The 27,981-nt window shown below is 41.9% G+C and overlaps 1 protein-coding gene across 7 annotated transcripts; it reads left to right on the forward strand.

The window, feature by feature from the left end:
• gapvd1 (GTPase activating protein and VPS9 domains 1) lies at positions 1–27,886 on the forward strand. 7 transcript variants are annotated; one of them, XM_019862158.1, is made up of 29 exons: positions 1–158; positions 5,630–5,856; positions 5,997–6,264; positions 6,358–6,930; positions 7,030–7,113; positions 7,206–7,340; positions 8,970–9,162; positions 9,741–9,821; positions 11,744–11,901; positions 12,098–12,227; positions 13,055–13,180; positions 13,381–13,554; positions 14,806–14,895; positions 15,369–15,506; positions 17,089–17,223; positions 17,955–18,074; positions 18,309–18,386; positions 19,092–19,438; positions 19,870–19,957; positions 21,306–21,377; positions 21,490–21,609; positions 22,312–22,438; positions 22,510–22,622; positions 22,981–23,140; positions 23,226–23,413; positions 23,545–23,758; positions 24,047–24,119; positions 24,232–24,429; positions 25,530–27,886. In XM_019862158.1, exons 2-29 carry the CDS (start codon positions 5,672–5,674, stop codon positions 25,668–25,670), a joined length of 4,509 nt encoding a protein of 1,502 aa, XP_019717717.1. In that variant the 5' UTR covers positions 1–158; positions 5,630–5,671; the 3' UTR covers positions 25,671–27,886. The 7 variants fall into 7 exon arrangements, with proteins under 7 accessions (XP_019717717.1, XP_019717735.1, XP_019717726.1 ...); XM_019862176.1 differs by having other exon boundaries at positions 14,809–14,895; positions 25,530–25,670; XM_019862167.1 differs by having other exon boundaries at positions 11,747–11,901; positions 25,530–25,670.
• Positions 27,887–27,981: the final 95 nt, after the last annotated feature.

Consider the following 27,981-nt stretch of genomic DNA (forward strand, 5'->3'; position numbering starts at 1 on the left):
CTCCTCGTGATGACAGCAAGTGACAGTCCAGTTCGCTCCTGCAGCACCCAGTGAGACACGGCCAACCACAGACAAAACAATTTCTCGAGGTTGATTAATCTCATGATCCGCTGTGGTTGATAGTACTGTGATACAACATCACATACCATTTAAGTTTGGTGAGTTGCCCGATTTATGATGCATTTTATGTTGGTCTTACATAGGACACTGTTTTGCTTGCAAACAAAGCTAAGCTAACGTAGCCAACCGAGGTTAGCTCATCGTTAGCTTTCCGCACTTGACTAGCTGAGGTTAGCAGCCTAACTTGGTGAACGTTGGCAGGCTAATCGTTTGTTGTCTGAGGGTATTTCTTTCAAATCGGTGCGAACGCAGGACACTAGAATAGCTTGGCTTCTATTGATGTCCCCCAAAGCTTGTACGTGAGAAGCCCAATGTAAGTTTCTCGCTTTACACGGTGGTATGTTAAACTATGCTTTAACAGTAGTCGAATGAAATAATTATGCTTTGCGTGGTTGGCTTTAAAGCTGCCGGAAGATTGCGGCAACGCAGTAAATTCGGTCCACACGCAACTGTTTGGAAACATAATTTTTTGTTAAACAACTCCTCCAATGAATCACTTGAGCTCAGCTTGTAAGACTAAACTGAATTGTTTTATTGTACTGTCTCGTCAAATGCATATTGCATTTGTGGATTGTTATATGGCTTTTTCGACCTATCTTAGTTACAGTAACCTTTCCATGAGAACCGTCGTTACATCTGGATCAAAAATACCCAGTTTTTCATAGATAATGCTCAATTTTGACTGACACAGGTGGAGAGGCCACAATTACATTTGACAAGACAATTATTTTTGCTGGAGTATAGAACTGTGTTGCACTTCAAAATAATTCTCTCAGATTCAAGTATTTGAATACGATATTGGAACTTTGCACATGCAGGAGTCCTTATCTATTGCTTGTAAAAGGTTATTGTAGGATTTGCGAAGATAGCCTGTCATTCAAGTTTTGTTTTTGTTCTTTAAGTTCCTGGTACATATTTGACATAGATGTTTAGATTTTGGGGGGCACGTATTATAGTTCAAATAAGGTTAGAAACCCCCTCAAAGAAATGTACAAATGCACATTTCTTTAGTTGACTCGAAAAATGAATTTTAAGATAGCCAGTAGTTTCAGTCACACTTATGTGTAATACAATATACAGTACTAGTAACTAGCTCCTTTTCATTCCTCAAATGGTATTTTAAAAATAGCAGTTTTGGAAATGCATAAATAAACTAGTACAGTAAGACTCAAAAATTTCAGGCTCAGATCTCTGATATGTTTGGTTTCCACACAAGATTTGTGTTCTTGTCAACTGACAGTGGGTACGAGTGCATGAAGTCATTGTGATTTGGTTCGAGTCGAGACCCTGTCCAATCACATTCGATTGCAGTACATTTTAGTCAAACTTGACAGGTGCTTTTTGGAACAGCGACAACCATGGTTACACTTGCAGGGTGTGTAGGCAGGATTTCAAAACTGCGTAAATTCTAAACCAGTCAAATGTTTTGAAATTATGTTGTCTCTTCCATCCATGCATCCATGCATTTTTGTTCTGATTGTCCTGTTCAGGGTTGCCGGATGAGGAATGGAGCCTATCTCCCCTGACTTAGTGCAAAAGATGGAGTACATAATGGGCTGTTAACTTGTCAATCATAGGCTGAGTGAGAATCTGATATTGATTGGGTATTGATCTACTGAAAGTCACCCTTGTGAATCACAAAATAAAAAATGTTAATCTACTTCTCACTCCGTTCCCATGTCACATCAGTGAGTGGCATCTCGAGCATCACTCTGAACATTTCTGCAGCATTTTACATTTTTATCATTCCTCCATCAACAGAATAGTGCCAAACTTTCTCATGCAGCTCCGTTAGTTTGGTACCTTTTACATAATTTGACAATAGATTGGAATTATACATACCAGGTGAAAATAGGGATAAAATGGTACTGTCATCCTTTCGTTACAGAACATGAAAGATCTCTAACGTCCATTCTTTTCCAGGCATGAACGCATTGTACACATCACTCAGCGGCCCACAAACACACATCATCTCGACTGTAATAGCTTTGCTTCAGCCCATCTGCTACCATTTTGCTGCTTCATGAGATGCACCAGGTTGTGTTTTGCTTGTATGATGTGTAGAAATTCTCGTACACTATGCTTATTGCTCCAATTTGGTTGAGGGATGCTCTTCTTCACATTTCCCAACTGACCTCAAAGAGTCTTAACAGTCACTGTTTCTTCTTACTGATGCTTTAAAGGGGAAAGGCAAGTCAACATTTTTCTTTACATTATGTTCTATGCGCCACTACTAGTCTCAACACAGTTGTCTGATTAAAATTGCATTTGTGGAATATGAATTTAGCAGCAAAATCCAGTTTTTTAATCCATCTCAGTGGTGGCTATTTTGCCACTTGCTGTCGACTGAAAATGACATCATTGTGCCTAAGGGCGCAGGTAACGACCGTCACATGACCAAACACAGAAAACAGGTAAGCTGTGACGTTCGTTACCTATGACCTTACACACTGCAGTGTCATATTCAGTCGACAGCAAGTGGCAAAATGGCACGCCCCGAAATGGAAAAAAAAACGCAGGTGGTGCAGGCCTTATTCATATTCTTCAAACGCAATAATAATCAGAATGCCGTGTTTACTCCTGGGGGCACATAGACCATACTAGAACATTTTTGACTTGACATCCCCTTCAATTGAGCTTCATTCATAAAGTGGAACAGAAATATTTCGTTTAGCTCAATAATTGGTCTGAGTCAGTTTCCAGTTCTGTAGTTTGCTTATGGCCAGTGTAAGGAATTATCTGAACAGGAACTGGGAAGAGGATGTTGGAGTATTGCCTTGGCTACTTTGTGTGCGTGTGCGTATGCGTGTGTGTGTGTGTGTGGAGAGTGTTGGAGTGTTTCCTTGGCTACTTTGTGTGTGTGTGTGTGTGTGTGTGTGTGTGTGTGTGTGTGTGTGTTTGTGTGTGTGTTTGTTTGTGTTTGAGAAATACTGTTAATTAATGGTGCTGTGATGTTTGCATGTTTTTTTTAATCTTAGATCATTTACCAAATAATATTGGTGGTTCTTCTATTTCGTTAACCTACTTTGCTGCTTCAATCCAAATTGCTGTATTGTCATGAAGTGTTAAGGTCTTCAGTTAGTTACCGCATTGTGTAGTTTCTCTTCTGCTTTGTAGTTCCTCTGTGCTCTGTGTTCAATGCGACTGGAAATGCTAACGTTGGAGCTTGCACAGGAGGCCTTTTGATGAATGCCTGCTCACCTCTCAGCAATTCACTTCAATTTTTTTCGCTTGCATCCAAATATGGGAGGAATGTGCTGCTTCACGAATTCTGAGGAGGAAGTTCCTCATAAAAATCCTACTTGACTAGTTACTTGGCATTCCATTAAATCATCCACTAGAAATTATGTACTGTACGTGAAGCAAGATGGACACGTACCGATTTTTAACATCTTAACCGATTTTGAGACCCAACACCTGAGGAGGGGAGAAAAAAAAGGAGTTGTGGTACAAAAAGGAGTGGCAACAGCGTAACCCTCTGGTCACTTTTAGGGACTCTGCCCAGCTTGTTGACTTGTGTTGACCTTACACGTAAAGATTTGCGAACGTCAGGATTTGCAAACGTAAGTATCGAACATTTTGACATTTACGATGGTTGGCCCAGGCCCATTTCTGAACAGGTCCGGGAGCGGAAAAAAACACTCTCACCACAAGATAATCTTTCAGAGAAATCAGTGAATCAAAGAAATTTAAATTGGAAAAATGCATGAATTTGGCACGGTTGTCGAGATGTTTGTCAAACCACTGAAGTGAATAGGATTAAGCTAAAAAAAATCTAAACTAATTTCCACAGTATCAGCTGCCCTCAAGTCAGCTGGCATTGGCTCCAGCATGCCTGCGACACTCGTGTGCTTAAGCGGTTCAGATAATGGATGGATGGATCTTCTTTGAGGTGAGGCAGGGAAGGTCATTACAGTTTTGTGCAGATTGCGACAAAGGGATTTTTTTGAATAATGGCATGGCAAAAAACAAACGAGTTTAAATATCTATTTTCTAAACAACATTCACCCAGAGCTCTCATAACCAAATTTAAAGTACGTTTATCAGGACTCGAGGGAGTAGACATGCATACCAGACATTACGAGAGGAGAAGAATTAAGCGGAGGCTCAGAGGGGATCAAGCCTTTTCCGTTTCTGGTCCCTCTCTTTGGAATGACCTCCCACTGAACATTTGGCAAGCCCCCTCACTGCCCATCTTCAAAACTGGTCTCAAAACTAAATTCTATTCTTTGGCTTTGTATACAGCGGTGTTTTTTTTTTTTTTTTTTAAGTGCTCTATAAATACAGCTGAGTTGAGTATAGTGTCAAGTTTTGATGAGATATGTTGTTTTATGAGAAGTTTGCAAACAGCAGTCGCTACTTACATGTACGTTTTGAGATCAGTGTCCCTCGTTCCCCTTCCAAAGGAAGTCCATATATGGCTCATCATTATGTGTTTAAATCTGTATAGCCAATTTAATTTGTCAGGCACATCAATTCTAATGTTGTGGTTGTCTATTAGCTTGCGAGCATTGTCGCTGCCTTGCAGCCATTCCATTTATGAGGTAGCTTCCACCAGTCTTGTCTCATTTCAATCCCCAAAGCCTGAACTGTGTTTACTATGTTCCTAACCATTCACAAAGAGATACTATTGTGCAGATGATTCCCTAATCATTCATTTTTCACGCTTGTTCTGCTCACTTTGTTTGCCTTGGCTTTCTATAGCTTGCAAGGGGCAGAAAAATTAGCATATCTCATTGTGTTGTGATTTCAGATGCTTGTGAAAAATGTTCTTAGACTGCGACTCCCTTTTTGTGACATGAGCGTCGTCGACCTCCTTTCAAAGACGTTCTTATTTTGAATCAAGTTGTCAGTCAGGACGTAAAGGTGGTAGTGGTGAACACATTTCCGTCACAGGCAATTGCCAGGTTTTGGGTTCAATTCTTGTTCGGGCCTTCCTGTGTGGAATTTGCATGTTCCCTTTCACCCACAGTAAGTCTGGACAGGCTCCAGCTCTCCTGTGACACGAATGAGGATGAGCAGTCTTGGAAATGGATGGATGAAGGTTGCGAGAGTAAAAGAGAAAATAGAGTGTGGAAACGTGTGGCCCATCCTGTTTATAAAGCAACCACGTATATCGTAAAATATCAGCCAGCGTATATTTGAGTAGTAAATAATGAGAGCCTGCATCGGTTCTTAACTGTGGAAACACCCGACGTCAGCATGTACATTTCCATTGCTGTCATTACCATTCATTGATTGAATCCAGCAAGACCTTTCTCTGATCACTTCAAGGGTGACCCTAACGTGTATTTGTCATATTACTTTCTACCAAAAATACTTGGAGGACCGTGTTCTCTGCACTGTGTTTCAAAGTAAATACAGTTGACTGGATGCCTCGTGCCGTATACTGAAGTGTTGTCTGTGATGTCTCTCCGTTCTTTGCATACTATGTCACGACAGTCAAAGTAGCTGTTTGAATTATTAGTTTTTTTTTTTATTAATCCTCATGAGTTGTCTGTTTGTTTAGTGCATTGGCTCTTTGCCTCAAAGCCTGTGAGAGCTGGTGAAGATGGTGAAGCCAGACATTCATACTCTGGCCCACCACCTGAAGCAGGAGCGACTTTATGTGGCATCAGAGAAGCAGCTGATCCAGCGACTCAACAGCGATGTCCTTAAGACAGCTGAGAGGCTATACAGGGCCGCGTGGATTGCCAAGCAACAGCGGATCAACCTCGATCGGCTCATTATCACCAGGTCAGATGACAATTTAGAATGTTCACCTGTTTGTAGAAACATGACAAACTATTGACTCTTTGACTTGGTGCATTTGTTTTTGAAGAGATGGGAAGATGGTTCTTAACTTGAAGTCTTGTCTTTTTCTTTGCGTTGTTAAGTGTGGAAGCCTCACCAGCTGAATGCTGCCAACATGCCAAAACGCTGGAAGACACGCAGTTTGTTGATGGCTACAAGACTCTTGGCTTCAATGAGACCATCTATGGTGAATTCTTGGCCCGGTTGAGGGAGAACCCCAGACTGGTGGCATCATGCCTAGTGGCAGGGGAAAGGCTGAACCAGGAGCACACTCAGGGGGTCATCCACACCGTCTTCACCTCACTTTATGGCAACTGTATCATGCAGGAAGATGAGAGCTACTTGTTACAGGTTTGGCCGACACGTCCACTCGCTTTATAACCAGATTAGGCATAACACAGAGATAAAATAGGATTGTCTGCCTTCCCCCTTGACTACTCCTAGGTGTTGCGGTACCTCGTAGAGTTTGAGCTAAAGGAAAGTGAGAACCCACGGCGGCTATTGCGACGAGGCACATGTGCCTTCAGCATCCTTTTCAAGCTCTTTTCTGAGGGCTTGTACTCAGCCAAACTCTTCCTAACTGCCACCCTCCATGAACCCATAATGCAGTTGTTGGTGGAAGATGAGGACCACCTGGAGACAGACCCAGCCAAAGTGACTGAGCGCTTGACTCGAGTCCAGCAGGAGCGCTTTGGAGAGAAGGGCTCTGAGACCTACAGACAAAGAGTACAGGCAGCTGTTGAGACCAATGAGGCAAAGCTAGTTGCTCTGGTCAACAAATTTATTGGTTATTTGAAGCAGAACACCTACTGCTTCCCTCATAGCCTGCGATGGATTGTGTCGCAGATGTACAAGACATTGTCATGCGTGGAAGGTCTTGAGGTGGGAGAGGTGCGTACCATGTGTACCGACCTGCTGCTGACCTGCTTTATCTGTCCAGCAATTGTTAACCCGGAACAGTATGGTATCATCTCAGATGCCCCCATTAATGAAGTGGCCCGCTTCAATTTAATGCAGGTAAGTCGAATGGGAAGTATTCTTTTGAGTTTTTCACTAGGCTATTTGTTATGTACTATATATTGCATGATATATTTATACATGCACCTTTTTTTAAAGGTTGGTCAGCTTTTGCAGCAGCTGGCGATGGCTGATGACGATGCAGACCCCAGACGAAAAAGTTGTTTGTCCAAATTTGATCAAGTAAGAATTACATTTAATTACATACCCATTCAAACGAACCAGTATTTCTTGAAATCATTCTTCAGGAAATATTAATGTACATATTTTTCCAGAGTTGTGTTGCTGCTTTTCTGGATGTCGTGATTGGTGGAAGAGCAGTTGAAACACCACCCATGTCCTCAATGAACCTTCTCGAAGGCCTAAGCAGGACTGCAGTCTATGTTACGCATCATCAGCTGATAGCATTGGTAACATTTTTGATTCTACTATAATATCGATAGTGTTCAAATTTAAGAGGTTCATTGGTTTATGTTGGAGTTCCGGTTCCTACATTGGCAACATAACCCCAATTTGTACGCAAGTCAAAATGTTTACCTAAACATAGCAATAGTAAAGCCATGATTATAGTAGTTATTTGTGTGAAAAACAAGTGTACGCCATAAATATAAAATCTATCATTTAGTAATTGATCAGAGCTGAGTAAAAACATGCTTTTATCAACATTTTTGAGTGGAAAGTTGTTCGAAAATAAATTAAAGAGAACAATTTAAGTTGTGCAAATGCAACAACTAGACTCTTGAAGAGTGGAAACGAGTTCTGTGGGGTATCAAATCACATTTCACGTGGCTATCTGATGCACGTCTGTCCAATGTCATGTTATATTCTGGGCTGAATTGTGCCATATTGGAAATTGCCAAGATTTCGTTTCCTCTTGGGTTAACAGAGCCTCAAGCTTTCCTTTGGTTGAAGTGAAAACAGATATTGAGCATTCATGACAATTCTTTACTTTGGACTTTATCGAAAAGCTGACTTGACTCCCCTCCCCCCAAAAAACAAGACTTAAAAAAAGCACACACACACATTCCTTGTGACTCTGTTGCCTAATCCTAATACAACCAAAGTCAATCTTAGACATAAAATAACAATTAAATAACTATTATTCTAGAAGAGGGCGGCCCGGTGGTCGAGTGGTTAGTGCGTTGACCTCACAGTGCACAGGTACCGGGTTCAATTCCAGCTCCGGCCTCCCTGCGTGAAGTTTGCATGTTCTCCCCTTGCCTGCGTGGGTTTTCTCCGGGTTCTCCGGTTTCCTCCCACATTCCAAAAACATGCATGGCAGGCTGATTGAACACTCTGAATTGTCCCTAGGTGTGAGTGTGAGTGCGGATGATTGTTCGTCTCTGTGTGCCCTGCGATTGGCTGGCAACCAGTTCAGGGTGTCCCCCGCTTACTGCCCGAAGACAGCTTGGGTAGGCTCCAGCACGCCCGGTGACCCTTTTGAGGAAAAAGCGGATCAGAAAATAGATGGTTTATTCTAGAAGACTGTAGAATGTGTGTTACATGAAATGTTTTAGAGAAGTATCTGTATAACATATTTTGAGTTCTCCAACTTACCGTTATCAATCATTGTTATTCAGCATGTGCTTATCGATCTCTACCTACCACTCATGTCTACGGCAGCCGTTCAGAATTTCCAAATACAGTCATACCTCGGTTTTCGACCATAATCCGTTCCAGAAGGCTGTTCGAAAACCGAAACACGCTCTTTTTAAAAAAAAAAAAAGTTTATTGAACACGTCTGCTCACAATGGAAAGCGACACGAGGAAGCGTCACTTCCTTGTCCACACGAGGAAGCATTGCTTCCTCGTGTAAGGAAGGCGAGAGGAGTCAAGTGATGCATTCAAGTGCGCTCAGTTTGTTCGAGAACCGATTTTCGGTCGTAATCCGAGGCATAAAAAAACTCGAAATTTTTGGTTGAAAACCGATTTGGTCGAGAACAGAGACGTTCAAAAACCGAGGTTTGACTATAATGATTTTTGTTGCTTGTTCAGAATGTGAAAACCTCAACAAAGACTGTTATTCTTTTTATGCATAGGTGGATTTTGTGCGCCGGGTGATGGCTGGAGATCACCTTCGGGAGGAGGAGCACATGGCTCTGGAAACCCTGCTGGCCAATGTGCCCCAATCGCAAACTGGGAAGAGCAGCAGTCTGGAACTTACCCCTTCCAACACCCCCCAGCTCTCCCCTGCTAGTACTCCTGCTAATAAGAAGAACAGACTCCCCTTAGGTACCGACCTCCTCTGCCTGATCCCGTCTTTTATAATGAATTTATTAGCATGCTGACAATGATGCAACCACTTGTAAATTCTTCATGTGCAGGTGTGTGGGCCATTTTACACTCGCATGTTTAAATGCCAACGAGAGGAACAATTAGAATACTGTTTGTAATGAGGAGCGAAATAAACAAGCTGGGCAGTGATGGCTAGTTAGAGGCCTGTGTTTTTATAGGAAGTTAATGAGCTCCTTCCCAGCTTGTTATAAAGATAATTAGCTTGGTCTGGATTGGGGCTCAATTACAGAAATGACAACCAATTAAATTACCAAATATAAATGAACTCAACTTTAATTGGAATGGGTGGAGAAGATGCCTCAACCACCTTCATTAGTAATTTCAAGCCAAACGATGAGAACGCAGCGCCTTCTTAATTAGAAATGGACCACTTGCTTATGAAATATGATTGTAATACACAAAGTCTTCATACTCAAATTACTTCTGAATTGAAGTGTGAGATATATTCTGTATGCTTTCTCCCACTCCCCACCTTTCTCGTTTTACCCCGTCCTGTGCTGCCAATGAATGACCAGGACAACACTTAGCCGCTCTAACGTCCTGGGACCCTACAACCACCTCCTTGTCGGCCCATATTCCATTAGTAACCCCATTTGGTGGGTAACCTGTCAGTTGCATCGGAGCTAGAAGTTACACATCTTCTGTTTTCACCGAGCTTTCTGTTAGACTGTGTTCTTACAGCATCCTGCATGCATCAGTCACCATAGGAGTTCAATCCCGGCCGGCGCTGACACTTTGCACTGCTCTTGCACTTGTGCTTTCACCTTGCTTGCTTTACATTGTGTAACAATTTGCTCCATTAGTTAGGCCAAGATGTTTGTTTCTCGTTGGTTCATTCATAGCCAGAATTTGTATTTTACACCCAAGATGAAAATTAAGTTGCACAATTTAGAGCTACTGATTCTGAAAAGTCACACAGTCCAGTAGATCAAAGTCTGGTAGTCTGCTATTGAATCATGTGCCGAAGTGATGAAATACAGTGGAACTTCAAGGCATACGCAACACAAATGTACCCCATCGAGCCAATCATTAGACTTTTCAAATTGAACTAATAATACCTTTTATAGGGCTATCTTCAGGTTTGTTTGCAGCTATAAACGTCTAACGCCAAAGCAATGCAGTGGAACCTATGAGGTCGAAGACAAATGTTTTCGAAGTTGTTGCTGGACCTCAGATTTATGTGAATTTAGAGCACATTTCTCCCATAGCAATTAACATAGACTAAATAAATCCATTCCACTGGCCAAGTGTTTCAATTATAAAACCTAGTTGACAGTAAGAGGCAGGCAAATGTTCCATTTCAAAAATGTTTAAATGTCAGTAATGTTTTCACAAAGACTAAAAGTATCCCACTTCCTGATGTACATTAGGCTCATCATCTTTTATAATTGATGTCAGTTTTGCTTTATTGGGCTGAGAATCCAGTACAGTTTTCCATTCCATTTAGCCATTAAAGACATAATGTAGACAAAGAAAAAAACTCTTGTTTTCAGATGTTCCCTTAAAGTCTCATGAGGTTTTCTGAAATCTTGTGAGAGATGCTGAGCTCAAGCTCTTACATTTTGTGTGACCGTAGAAGAATGTTTTTCCCGGATAGTTTGGTGGGTCAACAATACCCCCTCCCCCCCTTCCCTCTCCGCCCGTCTCCCCAAAGTATTGGGATAAATATGAACTTTTGATAACTTGACTTCGCAACCAAATTTCATACGGTTGACGTTTTGACTAATTGGTCCGCCATTGGTGCCATTTACTCCCCTTAGTCACACTCTCAGAATTAAAATTATAATTGTAAAACTTTCCAAGGATATTTTGCCTGCCCTTGCTCATGCTTGACTTTGATTTGTCCATCATTCTCAGTTTCGGTGTTCTAATTTCATATACATTAAAAAATGGGAAACTTGAAGACTTAAAGACTTCAGAATGTAACATAGTGGGTTGTTTTGACCATGTACCTTCTACGTATATACCGGTAAGATATTTTAGATAGTACATGTAGAAGCATAAATTGTGTTTTACGCCAATATTTTGTTAACGTGCATAGGGCTAAAGTTGTCGTTTTATAAAATGGAGATACTCTGTCCAGAATCAGGAATAATAGCCACAAAACCCATAGTGCTGTACTCCTCAACCCCGATTTTATACAGTAACATTATGAACATTATGCTTTGCTTTGTTTGTGGAAGCAAATTGATGTGCATGTGCTATTATCATTATCATGTTAGGGAACTCAAATGTATATCTCTTTGAACAAGGTCCTTGCACTCTTGAATGAAATTTAAGCTCAGACCTCCTTTGAGCAGAATTTTATACAGATTAACTTCACCATGGTAAGTGTATGAAGATTATTGCCCATTTACTTACAGTGCAAACATTAATTTAATCATGAAACGCTGCAATGCCACATTCAACAAGTCCAAACATGAAGATGCACTTAATTCAGAAAATAAATGAGACGTTCAACATAAATGTTTTAGATTATTGGCTGATCTTTGCATTTCCCTCTCCAACCACCAAACAGCAGCTGCTCGAAGCCGTAGCCGTACCAACATAGCCCAGGAGGGGGAAGCAGAGGCTAGCTCCCAAGAGTTGTTGCAAGATCTGATGCCAGAAGAGGTGCTTGTAATATCGTTTGGAAATGGCCCTCAGACTATCCCTGGAATGATGTCAGAGAATGAGGTAATGTGACTTGAAATAATGCATTTAACTAAAGTAGTGGTAATGAAGTTGTAAATAAACCAACACATTTTTCCCTCACTGAGTGAAAGTGTGGTTACCTTGTCATCCATTTTATGAGTTTAAAGGTCATCATCATTAATGTCTCATGCAGACCCTTATTTGTAGTCAATACTCTCCACTGTGTTGTCCACCACAGGTTTTGAACTTGCAGATGGCTGATGCTGCACAAGGCGACAGCCATGCAGACGACACAAAGCTGCATGGTAAACCAGACAAAACGCTTCGCTTTTCACTCTGCAGTGACAACTTGGAAGGCATCTCTGAGGGTTAGTTTTCTGTCTTAAGTCAAACAAAGGCACAGAGAAAGGGCACACATTTGCCAAGAATCAATGCCCAATCTACAAAAATGTCTTAATTTCACAGACTTGCAGTAAATCATAAATAGATCATCTAACAGAAGTCTCACCATATGTTTCTTATCCCTCAATGTTGAAAATGCACAAAAAACAATTTAAACGGGCTCTGTCTCAAAATATCCTATATAAATCAGGATGTATTGTATAGTCCTCCAAGGTTGCATGTTCATTCTTTTTTTTTCCCCATTTGCAGTACTGTCTTTTCCTTTCTGTTTCACAATGAGATGGTTCGTTCAACATATTACATTGCACACAGTTAAAGTGAGATGTGAATCTTGTTCAGTCTCAGTAATTGTTATTGAAACATCAGTCGAAGTTTGTCAGAACATCCCTCCAGAGTCCATTGTTATATTGATGACATGACTAAACAATTTGACTGTCTTATCCATACACAATTACACAAAGACTTGCCTCTCTGATGGCACTGACATATTCAGTGAGACAAATATTTACTTTTGAGAGATGAGCTATTGATTTGGAGAAAGAGATGATGGCATTTGCAAGGGAACCATGATGTTTGGTTATTTGTATGAATTGCTTTGAGAAATGGACTTAAATGTTGAACAGACTTTAAGTTGTAGTTAGAGAAATGTACCAAGGTCACTGAGAGAAACTTTAAAATAAAAACATCTGTGGTGAAATGAATATATATTTTAGTTGTTTGGTGTCATATTGGTGTAGAATCAAGAAATTCCCCAAACTTGACATCAAGCTGGTCCTTTCAATATGTTCCTCAGGCCCATCCAATCGTTCCAATTCAGTGTCATCTCTTGACCTGGAGGGAGAATCTGTTTCTGAGCTGGGAGCTGGACCCTCAGGAAGCAACGGGGTGGAGGCTCTCCAGCTTTTGGAGCATGAACAAGGTGTGTGCACACTTTTCCTATACTGTTTTTTAATTTTAGTTATTTATTTTTTTAAACTGTCAAACAAAGGGGGGAAAAATTGTCAGTATATTTTTAGGACTGTTCGGCTAACTAACGCCGCAAATGAAAGATACTATAGTAAAATGTATATGTCCAAGTGTGTGCAGTATAAATAATACTCTATGGTGGGCCTCAATCAGCCACCACTCAAGACAACTTGGATGACAAACTGCGCAAGTTTGAAATCCGAGACATGATGGGCCTGACAGAGGATCGGGACATCTCTGAGACTGTCAGTGAGACCTGGAGCACTGACGTGCTTGGCAGTGACTTTGACCCCAACATGGATGAAGATCGGCTGCAGGAAATAGCAGGTATGGAGAGGATTTGTTGCTTATGAGTAATGTCTCTCTGCTTATAGAAAAAGTATATTCCTTTTGTCTATATGAGGACAGCTTTGTCTCTGTTGGACAAATATCTTCAGGAAAATGTCATCACCTTGTGGCACAATTGTGAAATGACACCATGAGGCAATTTTTGAACATGGAAGGCTTCCACAATATTCTTTGTAGGTCTGCAGGGGTGAAAAAATAAAAATAAAACTGTGTATCATTTGACATCCAATGGTAAGCTAAGACAGTGAGAGGAGTAATAGTTGATCTCATTTCATGCTGCATGCACACTTGAGTATTTTATTTATTTTTTTAAACAGGAAAATTGTACAAAGTGCATAATCTCAGGAATCTCAGTTACGTGTTCTCAGTCATCAAAGTCAATGATCATTAAGTTTGAACATTGAATATCTTGCCTTTTTAGTGCATTCAATTACATTTAGGTTGAAGATGATTTACAAATTGTTATAATCTGTTTTTATTTTTAACACAATGTCCCAACTTTGTTGGAATTGGGTTTGGCCATGATCACATTTTACATTGTTGCAATTTTATCGAGATATTGAATCATATCTTACATTATTCCTTCAATGATTTCAGTATTCCTTCAGATTATTTCATGAATTTTAGCTTGCCCTATTTCATTATATATGGTATTCATATCTCCATCTTTCCCTGCCTGAGTGGTTCCGTGACCAAGCTCTCTTTCCCTCTGTCTTCCTCTCTCTCTGACATTCATTTGGTCCCTGCAGTCTTATTGACCTTGGTTCCTTCTCATTTGCATGCGCCATTTTTCATTCTTCGGAATATGGCGTTGGGGGACTTTTCCGTCATTAAGTGAATTTACAGCGATTTCCTTATGTGTTTTCTCCTAGGGATTGGGTTATGAGATGCACATTAAATATCCATTAATACCTCATTATCCCACTGATAAGATTACCATGATAATGAGGCAGAAATTCTAATTGTTTCGCTTCTTGTTGTGCCACTCATTTAATCATCCACCTGAAAGACAAGCACTCTTGAACATTGTAAACATGGACAGCGGGATAGAACTCTCCCATCAGAACATAGTGGCGTATGTGCTTGCTCATGGTGCATGTGTGTGGAAGCGTGATGGACCTGCGCGAGCCGTTATCACTGGACGTCTTGAGCCGAGTACACTGACTCCCACTTGTAATTTGCCCCTCCTCTGCATTCTTCCGCCTTGTTAATTTGGGTTCTCCCGGATAGAAGCGGACGGTATGCAGGAGACTGATTTGTTTATGAAGAATGTGAGTATAACGCAACAGCTCAAAGTTGAGACCCGGAAGGCCAAGCCAGGTGATATCTTCCCAATTACCACTAACCTTGGTGCAGGGGGTATAATTCTGCTGTTTCAAGCATAAAATGGACAGCATACTGCTTATGTGGAGCTCAACGCATTTTTCTGAGCTCATGTTACCTTTTTGGTGAGGGTTTGTGTTCGCTGTCTATCCTAGAACTTTTGTTTCTTTTTGTGTTGTCGATAGTGTCCTTTCATTGATTGCTGTTCTTTTTCAATTTGCAAAAATCTTATTGAAACTTCCAGTTCTGTTTCAGGTAAAATCTGGGTTAAGATTATGTTGAAATTTGTACTTGTTTTCTTCTTAAGTGTTGTCCATAACTACATTTGTTTCACAGAATATAAATAAAAATGAGGATCATTAAAACTCAACAAGAACCTTTTCAAACTTAAAGATGAAAAACATGGCTCTGACGATAAAGGTGACTTTAGATACAGAAGGAGGTTCAGTCTTTTTCCTCTTTGTTCTCAGGGGCAGCTGCCGAGAACATGCTCGGCAGCCTGCTGTGCCTCCCAGGATCCGGCTCAGTCTTGCTGGACCCCTACGGCTCCACGATCTCAGAGACCACCAGTGAGGCATGGAGTGTGGAGGTCCTGCCAAGTGATTCAGGTGTGGTCCCGGGTTCATCCGGCTGTCACTTTCTGACCGTTTGTTGTCCTGGGTCATCCCTATGATGCCTGCATTTCACTCCCACAACAGTTATTAACATGTGTTTCCATGCACACGTTTGTATGCATATTCATATTTCTACTCCCTTTTCAATGGGGGTTGGGACGCCAGGTGTGGTTGCACTATGTGCTCCACACCTAAAATGTGTGTACACATCTGCCATCATATTTGTATGCACTAGCATGTCTTCCAGGGCAGTTCCTTGTGTGCCAGTAAAAGGCAGCTCTGGGTTTCCTTAGAGGGGACCCCCAGGTGTGTTTGCACCTGCGGGGGAACAGTGGGGAGGGAGGCACAAGGACAGCAGCTGCCTTCAGTCAGTTTACATACCGTCAATTCCAGACTCGTGTACATTTTTATCCCGCCACGTTGGTGATCACATTTGGGTGCAAATTGTCCAGTTATAAGTCAAACGTACGCATACTCATCTGACACTTTATTGGCTAAACCTGCACAGTATAATTAGTGCTATTACGAGAATCCTGCCCAAGGGAAATAATCCTCGGTTTTGATTGACATGGTCCAGTCAAGGAGTTAGTTTAGCATAGTTTAACTATAGTGTAGAAGAGAACTACATCATACACTCTCATTTAGCTCAATATTTTAACTGACATTAGAACTTCAAAATTGAGCATTTTTAGTCTTTGTAAAGGCACGATCGAAAAGCACAGGTCTTTTGGGATCTCATTAGATTCGATTGTGCAGGGGTGCCTATACTGTATTTGTGACTGCTAAGTGACAAGGCAAGGTAGCATTATTTAGATTTCATACACAATGTGCTCACATTATCAAAAGTACTTTCATAAGCATTTGCAAACAAGAGTTTAAGACTTCTAAAAGCAAAGTAAATCAAGATTACTCAATCTTTTTCTTTTTTGCTTCAGTCATAGGATTCCCATCTTTTTATGAATGAGAATGTACTCATCACAATTTTTTTTAGTTGTTCTCTTTAAATCTGTAGTCTTTAACCGCATTGCATTTTTGGAAACCCAGTGTCTTATGTCAATTTTATCTATACCTTTTAATATATGCTGCAGCTAACATGCATGAGTTTCTTGATTGCTTTTTATTCTGTTTCTGCTTCTGCTCTGCTCAGTAATAGCGCGATCAGAGGCCTTTTTTCAAATACTGTGCTTGTTTCATGGTTCGGAAGCAGAAAACTACACTCGGCAGACCACTTCACCAGCACATTATTACTAACGAGCATGCAAATGAGTACTGCTGTTCATATGGAGCCTCTGGGTTGAACCCAACAGCTCCATTGGGCAGCCAAAGAATTGGCCTCACTAGCTTTATGGTTTTGTTTGGCTCTTATCACTCGTGATAATGTATCCTTTGATTCCATGCATATGTGTGTACTTGGCAATAATAGTCAAGAGGCAAGGGGTGGAGTGACAGAATGTCCACTGTGCTGTATGATTACACCATAGTTGAAATGGGACTTAACCATACTACAAGAAGAGGAGGTTTCGAAAATCATCTTTTTAGACAGAGTTCTTTTTTTTTTTTTCCTTTCTACTTACAGAAGCCCCAGATTTGAAACAGGAAGAACGGCTGCAGGAGCTTGAGAGCTGCTCAGGGGTTGGTAGCACCTCAGATGATACAGAAGTCCGGGAGGTCAGCTCGAGACCAAGCACTCCTGGCCTCAGTGTCGTCTCAGGTATAAATCTCAACTCTTTTCATATGCATTTATAAAAAGACAAACACGAACAGTGCAGCTTTGCTTGGAATAATAGTCCAAATGTCCACATTTGATGGCTCTTGTGGCCGGCGCTGCCATTTGTCATCTATTTGCTTAATTTGTTATTTATTTAGTCGTCATTTAGCCAGGTAAGGAATTTGAGAACAGTTTATTTACAATACCGACCTGGAGGCAATTTATGGTTCAATGTCTTACCCAAGGACACTTGGACAGCGGACAGTTGGAAGCGAGAGTTGAATCAGTGAAACTCTGGGCAACTGTATGGCCCTCTCTAACAACTGAACCATAGCTGCCAGCAAATGCAAGCTATCGTAACCTCTGCCCACTGGATGCGTTGGATGCCATCTTTATCTGTATCATTCTTACTTCTGTCACCCAGGGAACCTTACAGCACCACATTAAAGTACTCACTGAGCTCCCATCTGAGCAATTACAGCAGTCCAAAGAGGAAAAACATCTCTTTTTGTCTTTCCTTTGACCGCAAATGCATTTCCCATTAGATCTTGCTGCTACTAAGTTGCTTTTGTCCTGGGCATAAACAGCACGGTGTGTGTGTGTGTGTGGTGTGTGTGGTGTGTGTGGTGTGTGTGTTCCAGGGTCAAACAGTGGAAAACTGAATTCCAATTTTTTGTGTCCGTGTGTGTGTGTGTGGTGTGTTGGTGTGTGTTTTTTTTTTTTTTGCCCTGCAGGTATCAGCGCAACCTCAGAGGACATCCCCAACAAGATAGAGGATTTGCGCTCAGAGTGCAGCTCAGACTTTGGGGGAAAGGACTCTGTGACCAGTCCAGATGGGGAAGAGTCAGGCCACGGTAGGAGAGTGTCACATCCCCACTTGGCTTGCGAAGTCATTAGTCCAGTTCATAACAGCGAGAACTATCAATCGCTGTCACTTCCAGAGTGGTCACTAAATTGCTGTTTCTTTATTTTGCCATCGCAGTAATTCCACTTACTGAGAAATATTGTCCATTTGGATTTGCACTTGTGTGTTGGTGCTGGATTTGTAATGGCTGTTCATGATCTCATAACTGTTTGCATTGTTACAGGAGCGCACCATCTGACTTCGCCAGCCTCGCAAGCTGAGTCTTTATTGGTCATGTTCGATCCGCTCTCCTGTGGTGAAGGTAAGCATCACTCCTAAAATGCTCACCAATCAGGGTTAGAAATTAGTGTCGTTAAAGCTCAACCCTAATGTTCTGGGCCCACAGCACAGCTTGAGCAAAATAACCCAAAAGTGAGCCTGTTCTTCCCCGCACAGTTTTAATACCAATTGTTCAATGCAGGAGTGCATGTGCCATTTCATTTGGCCCAGTTGTTGTTGGTTTTTTTGCGTGCGCCCGTGCGTGCGTGCGTGCGTGCGTGCGTGCGTGCGTGTGTGTGCGTGTGCGTGTGTGTGTGTGTGTGTGTGTGTGTGTTTGTATGAGTTTGGCATTTTCTTCAAGATTGTATAGGCTTTGCGTTGTACTATCAAGATTTTTTGGAGAAATTTGTTGTAGTCGTTGCATGTATGTGGCAAGGTGAAGGGATGACAGGTTGAGAGACCTCACCCCAAGCACTTTGGCACAGTCTCCTTGTCCCACTGTGCTTATAGGAAAAAAATAATGCGCCTTTGGAAGCTTTTCAGGAAATGAGTGTGTGTACCCTTGGAACAGGTGGCCTACTATTTTTCCGATGTTTCTTTAGCACTCTCAGATTGACACCATGACTATATGAAAGGACACTTCATGATTCATCTGTATATTGCTCATAATAAAGTCTCATCTGATCTTAATGCTTAGAGAGTTCCCAATTCCTGTACATTTTTTTTCCTGTGGCTTTTATTGTGCCAGGTTCCACCACTGGGACAATAGTGAGGCCTAAGGTTCACTATGCCAGGCCTGCTCACCCACCCCCAGATCCCCCTATCCCTGAAGCCAGTGCTCTTGGGCAGGAGACACGCCACTCTCTCATCATGCCCCACAGCTTGGCTCAGGCTGAGTTTGAGCACAACAAGCAGCGCCACTCCTTCCCTGACCGACTAGTCCGTAGTCGCAGCTCTGACATTGTTTGCCCAGGCCGGCGACCCACGAGCGACCCTGGGCTGAATCGTCGTGTTCCAGTTGAAGAGCGTGACTCTGCCGGAGCCTTTGCTTTAGGGCCATCCTCGTCGCCCAGCAAGGACTCCTTGAAAGGAGAGGTAACTATCAAACTCTAGACATGTTCCATGAAGGTACATTTTGAATCAAGATCATCGTGACGTTCCTCTTTCGATATCAGACGGTGTTGAAGTTCCCCTTCTATTTTTGGAACGAGAAGATTGTTGATTCCATAGCTTGACTTGTGGAGGTTTGAACTGTTACAGCACACCCTTCAGCTATAATCATGAACTTTTTGGGCAAGTGATTGAAATGTTTGTTGAAAAAACATTGATTGATTAGATATGTGGAAGAATGTGACTGGCCTGTGGAGTGTTGCATTTTTACCGGTCGTTCTTGTTGTTGCAGCGACCAGGTGTCCATACATTGTATTTAAGTATTCTGCTATGGTACTATATAGTTTTATACGTTTTTGTTACTACCCACTCAGTTATTATTGTGACATGCAAATATCTATGATTTCCATTAATAGGCTGAAGACAGAAAAGACAGTGATGATGAGAAGTCTGATCGAAACAGGCCATGGTGGAAGAAGCGTTTTGTGTCAGCCATCCCAAAAGGTAGGTTTCCTCTTTGCTCAATTGAAAAGTCATGCCTTTACAACTAACATTTGTTTGCAGAGTTTCTTTATTTCTCCTTCTCATGAAGAAACTTTTTTTCATCACAAGTGACAGAAAATCTTACACTTTGAAGAGCAGTGCGAAAAGCCATTTGTAACATGAGAAAGAATGATGTTGGTTTTAAATTGCTGGTGTTCCAGTTGGAAAATGATGTGTTTTGTTTGTCAGAGTTAGTTTACCGACACGTCCAGTCGCTCTTTGCTCATGTCTCACTAGCCATAGATTTATATAAAGCGTTGGAAGCTAATCACTCATCAGAGGAGCTTTCGCTGCGTAGATTGTATGGCCGCTAGCCCTCCCAGCTGTGCTGTCATCCAGCAGCTAATGGTCATTAGATGGACCTCTCTGTCATCACCACTGATAGATGGCACATCTCTTGTTGCAGTTCTACTCGACCACCATATCTCATGCATCTGTCTGGGGAATAATGAGCTGCGCCCACACAGAGTGACTGCACATTAGTCTTTGGGATAATTGTGTTTCTTAAGCAAACATTAAATTGATATTCATAAAATGGGCGACACATGGTAAAGTTGGGAGCCGCTGGAGCCTGAACCACCAGTCTGCCGGCAACCTGTGCCGAGTGCAATGTGTTTGTCCTGCTGCTCTGCCCAACAACACAGTTGGTTGTCCTGCAGAGTGGCAGCCTTTCTGCGAAAGGCCAACCCTGTCTGTTGTGTCCCTCACAGTGCTGTATTGGACAGCTGAGAGTGACGTCCCAGGTAACGCTGTCGCCATTGAGCTAGCTGTAACGCCGGGGCTGCGTGCCATGCTGCTTAGTAGATGTTGCCTTCCAGAGTTGTACATGTCACATGGTGCATTTTGAATGCCCGCTGTCGTCATCCATGCATCTTGTGCCATGGCATTATGTTGCAACCTTACTGTATTGACAACACAGAATATCAACGTTTACATGACACTTTGACCCAGAGTTTCCGATGTGTGTCATCAAATGTTAGACTCAGTACCTCAATTGTTTGTCCTGTTTTCACCATTTGTGTTAATAGGATAAGCCCCCATAGACATTTCAACTTCGTAGACCTAATTATCCATAATGAGTTTCAGTGGACTTTAATGATATTCTGATGATTTATTCACAATTTTAATTATAATTCTTTTGCTTCTTTTGGTAGTTTAACTGGAATGAGATTTTACATGAGTTGACCACCCCCTGCCTTTGTGCATTTTAAGAGACGGCTAATGAGTTGCACACGATCAGCCTGTCATCCAGTCATATTGGAGTCTTTGTCACACCATACAATTCAAACAATCTTCATGTTCTTCCCAGCTCCTATAGCTGCATTTCGAAAACGAGACAAGCATGAGAAAGATGATATTGCTCCGGAGCGACTCCCACAAGGTTTGTTAATCAAATGTCCAAAACGGTGAATCAAATCCACCTTGTTTCGTTTGAATTGTAATGGTTTTTTTTTTTTCGTTTTGTTTTTTTGAATGTGTTGTTGATTCATCAGATGACCCTATGCCCAGACAAAACTCCCAAGTCCAAGCAGCAGAAGACATCCTGGACAAGTACCGAAACATAAAGAGGACCAGCCCGAGTGATGGCGCCACAGCAGGAGCGATTTATGAAGGTGCTGGGGCCAGGATTAACAGGATTCTGGATTTACAGGATTCTTCAAATCATCATCATCAAAAAAAAAAAAAGCCTAGTTTTGCCATATACCCGAATTAAAACCTAATTACAGTAGGTACACTTTCACCATCTGATATGAACAATTTAGCTTTTTATAAAGGCCCCAGGGGTAGCTGAAATACTGTACTATAATACAATTAGATTCAATGGTAAGATGCAGTTTAATACAACTGCAAACCACCACCACCAAACTTAACAATATTGTCTCTGCTACTCAATTGAAAAATATTCTGTATTTAAACTAAAGATGATCATTCTGTAAAACTCAGTACATAAACATTACCAAAGCCTGTGCAATGGCTACTCAAATTGCCTGCTTTTATCTGTGGCGTGTACACAGGAGATGTTTCTAGTTTTCTGCCTCTCCCATTTCTGCCCCGTGAACGAGCTCATAAAAAGATTGTTTCCTGAATTAATCAAGTTCGACTATCTTATTTTGGCCATTCACTCCAAAAAGTCATTGAAACTGTTAAGATTAATTGGGTGTTGTGCAACATAACACTGATCTCTAGACGCTCTGACATTGTTGTCCCGTCAACATAATTATTTCAACATCTAGAAAAAGATACTTTTTAGTCTTGAGAATTTGATCAGTAGTCTGCACACCTGCTAACGTTGCGACATTCTTTAATTCTGACAGATCTTTGTGTTGAGGAAAGTGTTCATGACTCTCCAAGAGAAGATGCTCTGCAGAACATTTCTGCTGATGATCTCCCAGATTCAGCCAGTCAGACAGCCCATCAGCATGGCTCAAAGTTCTCTTTTAGGTATGATTGTCACAATTCAGCATATACACCATTATGGTCCATATTAATCGCTGATTGTTGTTGACTTTCAGTGATGCCAAGAAAAAGTTGCGGTTGGCATTGTGTTCTGCAGACTCGGTGGCTCTGCCGATTCTGACCTCTACAACCACTAGAAATGGGTTGCCTGACCATATGGACCCTGAAGGTATTACATCTCAGAACAAATCCAACAAGCTTGCAGTTTCCTTTAAGTCGCAGGAAAAAAAAAACGACATGAGAAATTGTGCGTTAAGAACTGTATAATTGCTACCGATGATACATCTAATAGAACGCTGCACAAAAGCAGCGCTCTACTGTCACAGGCTCATGTTGAGGAAGCACAATAGTTGGCAAAATAAAATGACACTCCGAAGTGTGCCCATTTCAGAGTGTAAAAGCAAACAACTCTATAGATGTTTCTGTTCTTGCCATATTGTTACGCAGAGATAGCAGGGTGATCAGATTACCAATTTGAATGTTGCGTACGATTGCTGCATGTCTAATGATTCCTTCCTCCCTCACAGACAATGAGATCGTGTGCTTCCTAAAGGTCCAGTTAGCAGAGGCCATCAACCTCCAGGACAAGAACCAGATGGCGCAGATCCAGGAGACTTCGCGTTGCGTCAGCCGTTTCGACCCTCGCACCTGTAGGAAGCTGCTTGCCGCCATTGCGGAAGATTACAGGTACCCCTCAAGAGTTCAGCACCATGTAGATGTTTAATTTCTTTCTCAGGAATAAAACAAAGTCCTCTGTTGGTGTTTCCTGTAGAAAACGAGCGCCGTACATAGCCTATTTAACGAGATGCCGCCAAGGTCTGCAGACCTCCCAGGCCCATCTGGAGAGGCTCCTCCAGAGAGTTCTGAGAGACAAGGAGGTAGCGAACCGCTATTTTACCACAGTGTGCGTTCGCCTCCTTCTTGAACACATGGAGTCCAGGATGCTTGACTTCATCAAGGGTACCTCTGTTTTTCCATAATAGTTTGTAACAGTACTTAAAAAAAATATTGCCATATTTGACAAGGTTCATAAGAACTCAGCGAGAGAATTTGTCCGAAATAGTCACCCCCCCTCCCTCTCTCCCTCTCAGCGTTCCAAGTGTGCACAGCAGCAGATGACAAGACTGCAGCGGTGGAGGATTTTCTGCGCTACTTGTACGGCGCCATGGCCCGTGATGCCATTTGGCAGTATGCGAGTGAGGACCAGCTGCAGGATGCCCAGATGGCCATCGAGCGCAGCGTTATGAACCGCATCTTCAAGCTGGCTTTTTACCCCAACCAGGATGGAGACATTCACAGAGATCAGTTAGTAGTTGCACTTTCTCCACTGACACAGTGATATACACCATAATCACCCAGTGTTTCTGTGTATGTTGAGGGAAAACTGTTTCTGCTAATGCTGTTGTGCATCAAAACATGGACAAAATATTATTCTGCCCCTTGACTCAACTGCATTTCAGCATTCTGACACAATTTTTGAGGGGATGGTAATTTGTAGTATTTTGTCATTTAAAATGTTATCAATCTGGTGAATTTGGAAAAACAACTGGCCTCATTGTTGCATTTTAAAGACCGAATGTCCTGCCCCCACAGGCTTTTTCATGAACATATCCAGCGGCTGACCAAAGTCGTGACTGCTAATCATAAAGCGCTTCAAATACCAGAGGTATGAACACTTTTTTTTTTTCCCCAGTTTTCTCCTTGACCAGAGACACTCTGCTGTTTGTGTGTATTTGTTCATTCGTGTGCGTGTGCGTGCGTGCGTTCCTTGGTTGCAGGTTTACTTGAAGGAGGCGCCCTGGCCCTCTGCACAGTCTGAGATCAAGACCATCAATGCTTACAAGACACCCCGAGACAAAGTCCAGTGTATACTGCGCATGTGTTCCACCATCATGAACCTTCTCAGTCTGGCTAATGAAGACTCTGTGCCCGGAGCTGATGACTTTGTTCCCGTGCTCGTCTTTGTCCTCATCAGGGTGAGTCTTCATGCACAGCCGTGACCAAATGTTTTGAGAATGAGACAAATATTAATTTTCACAAAGTCTGCTGCCTAATTTTTTATGATGGCCATTTGCATGCACTCCAGCATATTCTGAAGAGACATGACATGCATTTCAATTCATTGCAAAGTTTCTCTTTGCCATGAAAATGAACTTAACTGAACTTCAAGGAGAGCGGTTCAGTTGTTGTGAAGAAGGCTTCAAGGCGCCCAAGAAAGTCCAGAAAACGCCACTACTGTCTCCTAAAGTTGAATCAGCTGCAGGAGTGGCGCACCACCAGTGCAGAATTTGCTCAGAAATGCCAGTAGGCAGGTATGATGCACAATGAGGACAAGCTTTTGTTGGCGGGGAAGCCTGATGTCAAGGAGGACAACAAACAATCCACAACATTGGGTACAGACTGATATTGTGCAAAATGATATTCTGCCATCCAAGAAAACGGTTGATGACGAGCAATACCTTTTCCAACAAGATGGAGCACCTTGCCATAAGGCAAAAGTGATAACAATGTGGAACAAAACATGAACATTTTGAGTCCATGGCCAGGAAACTCACCCGATCTTGATCCCATTGAGAATGTGTAGTCAATCCTCAAGAGGCAGGTGAACAAACAAAATCCACAAATTCTGACCAACTCAAAGCATTGATTATTTTTATGAAAGAATGAGCTGCCATCAATTGCAGAGGTCTTGAAAAAGAAGGGTCAACACTGCAAATATTGACTCTTTGCATAAACTTAATGTCAATAAAAACCTTTGACACTCGTAATGCTCGCAATTAGATTTCACTGTGTCATAGTAACATCTTACAAAAAAGGAACTACCGGTTAAAACGTTTCAAGTTTTGTGAAAACCAATACTTGCGTCGCTCTCGAAAGTTTTGCCCACGACTGTAGTCCTCCTCCTCTTTGTCCTTCCTTTTAATTCACATGCTTGTTCCATCCCTGTTTTTGAAACATGCACATCATTCAAAATATGCCATATGTGCATTTTTAACGTGAACAGTGTAGCGTGCATTTTTTTTTCCTTCTTCCCATAAGCTAATATCAGCCCATCCCTGCGTCTCCTCCCCTCCAGGCAAACCCGCCTTGCCTGCTGTCCACCGTTCAGTACATCAATAATTTCTACGCCAGCCGGCTGAGTGGGGAGGAGTGCTATTGGTGGATGCAGTTCACCGCGGCGGTGGAATTCATTAAGACCATCGACGATCGCAAGTGAAGCAGAACAGCCACCTGTATGGGCAGACTGTGGGGGAAGGAGCCGGGAGACTGGGAACCTTCCCAACCAACTGCTCCCTCTGCACAGCATTTGAAACCTGGCCCTCAGCCTGCTCGTCGTGTGTATAGCTTGTACATAGCCACAGACGCTCAAAGATTACAGAATATATATATATATATATATATATATATATATCCTGTGCGTATGTGGACAAATCCAGGTTTTTGCCGTGGTGGGAAAACGGCAATGGGGAAAATTTGCAACCTGTTAACCTTGACCTTGATTTGGGTTTTGCATTTTATATTTTTGTCTCTCAAGTCATGTTTCACTTTTTGGGTGTATGTATTCGGATTTTTATATATAGGCAGTTAGACAAATCCAACCTTAAATGATAAACCTCTTCCAACCTAAATGATAAAATTATTTAAAGGGACCAGAATTAGTTTGTGTGATTGTCTCATTTTATTATTGCCCCTGAGAGTGAGAGTAAATTCGTTTCAATTACTTTCTATTAAATTGAATATTAGAAGCACTGTAACTGACGATGAGATTCAGTGACTCCCACCATCGTGGATTCTCATTAACCTCCCACTCTATTCCAAATTACATGGCAGCTTTTTTAAGGTCAATCTCAACCCAAATGTGTGTCGATTGATAATTTGGACACAAGGGCCCACATGTTAATTTTATGCTTCCATGTAATGCTTTAACTCACTAATTTAAACATGCATATCATGCCCATTTGTGAGGCAGGGAAGCTTTTATGATGAACGTGAAGAAAAAAAAAAGTGAGGAATACACCTGAGCGGTCCTGCCTTGGGAATGCTGAGTGATGAGGATATACAGGGTCGGCTTGTTGCGTTAAAGACACTGTATATTGAAAATAGTGCCTTTATTTGGGGCGCCCTGTACAGTTTACAATGAGTTTTCTGCATAGACGACCTGCCCCCACACCAGCGCAAGTGCGCACACGCGCTCTTCACTGGGCCAACTACATTCAGCACATCTTTCACATGTTACTGATTGCCAAGACTCAGTCACTTTAATGCACTTGAATTTGAGCAAATGCCCTTCTTTGATATTAGCATTGTTATCTGCCTGCTCACACCGACTGCTAAATAGGTGAATTACACAACTAGATCGCTTCTGTGGATTCAAAGCTTTCCCTTAGAGTTGCAATTTGGAGTTGCGAAGCATTTTTCTTATTTTAAGTGAACAAAGCTATTTTATTTCTCATCTGCAGTATGCCTGAGAAGTAACGTTATTGCCTGATTGGATCGCAGCTCTCTACCTCCTCATCCATTCAAGAAAGGGACTGGCATTTGTGCACTTATTTATTTTCCTCTGGACGGTTCAGTTTTTGTGCACTGATGTGCCATTAGTTGACCTTCCGTTAATGAGCTGACAGCACAATGCACATTAGATAGGGAGAGCAAATACTCAACACTGTTCACTGGTTACTGCCTTTCAGTTAATGCTCTGCCGTTTGTGTGTATCCTTTGTCCAATGGGCATGTGAGAGGGGCGGGGTGTCATTGGTTGAGCCACTGGCCCATCGTGCATGAAGTCACAAGAGTGGTCTGCACATTTTTAGTCGATATAAAAGAGTCCCGACCTGCAACAGGCCAGTAAGTGACCCTGCCAGAAGATGCGAAACACTTTTCTTTGCGTCATTGCAACTATAGCTTATTTTGCACAAAATGTGTATGTTCCTAAAATAAATTGGCAGGGAGTAGTCCATTTTGAGACCTGACTGTTACTTTCAATGTGAGTTTATACAGTTTCAGTCTACTAGTCGCTCATGAACCTTGCGTACACTCCCCCCTGCAGTCTGTAATCCATTCCAGAAGAAGCATCCACTGGAAAATCAGCTTATAGGTTGCATCGTTACTAAGTGGGTTCATGGGAAACATGCTGCACAAATCTACAGAGCAGCTATTGTATAAATGACATCATTCTGGATCAAAATATATATATTTAGGGGAAAAAATTACCCAGCCATCTTTTTAACTCGTGTTCTTAAAAAGCTTTATTGCTCTGCTTCCTGTGCAATAGCGCTGAATGGCTGTTAGAGAGAAAAGAAAGACACCTTGCATCTAATTTGAAACGTAAGCTTGCTCACCTGTGAAATGCAGGGACAGTCGGTTTGTCTTTACTGTGATTAATGCGTTATGTAATTCTTTAGAAACAATAAAAGAACATGGTGTTTTCCCCTTATTTAAACTGGCTGACGCATTACTTCTGTCACGTATCAATCACACCTCCTGTGAATGCACGTCAGTGTTGCATTATTCAATGGCTTGGACAGTTGT

Source organism: Hippocampus comes, unplaced genomic scaffold (assembly GCF_001891065.2).
Source record: "Hippocampus comes isolate QL1 unplaced genomic scaffold, H_comes_QL1_v1.1 scaffold147, whole genome shotgun sequence".
NCBI lineage: Eukaryota > Metazoa > Chordata > Actinopteri > Syngnathiformes > Syngnathidae > Hippocampus > Hippocampus comes.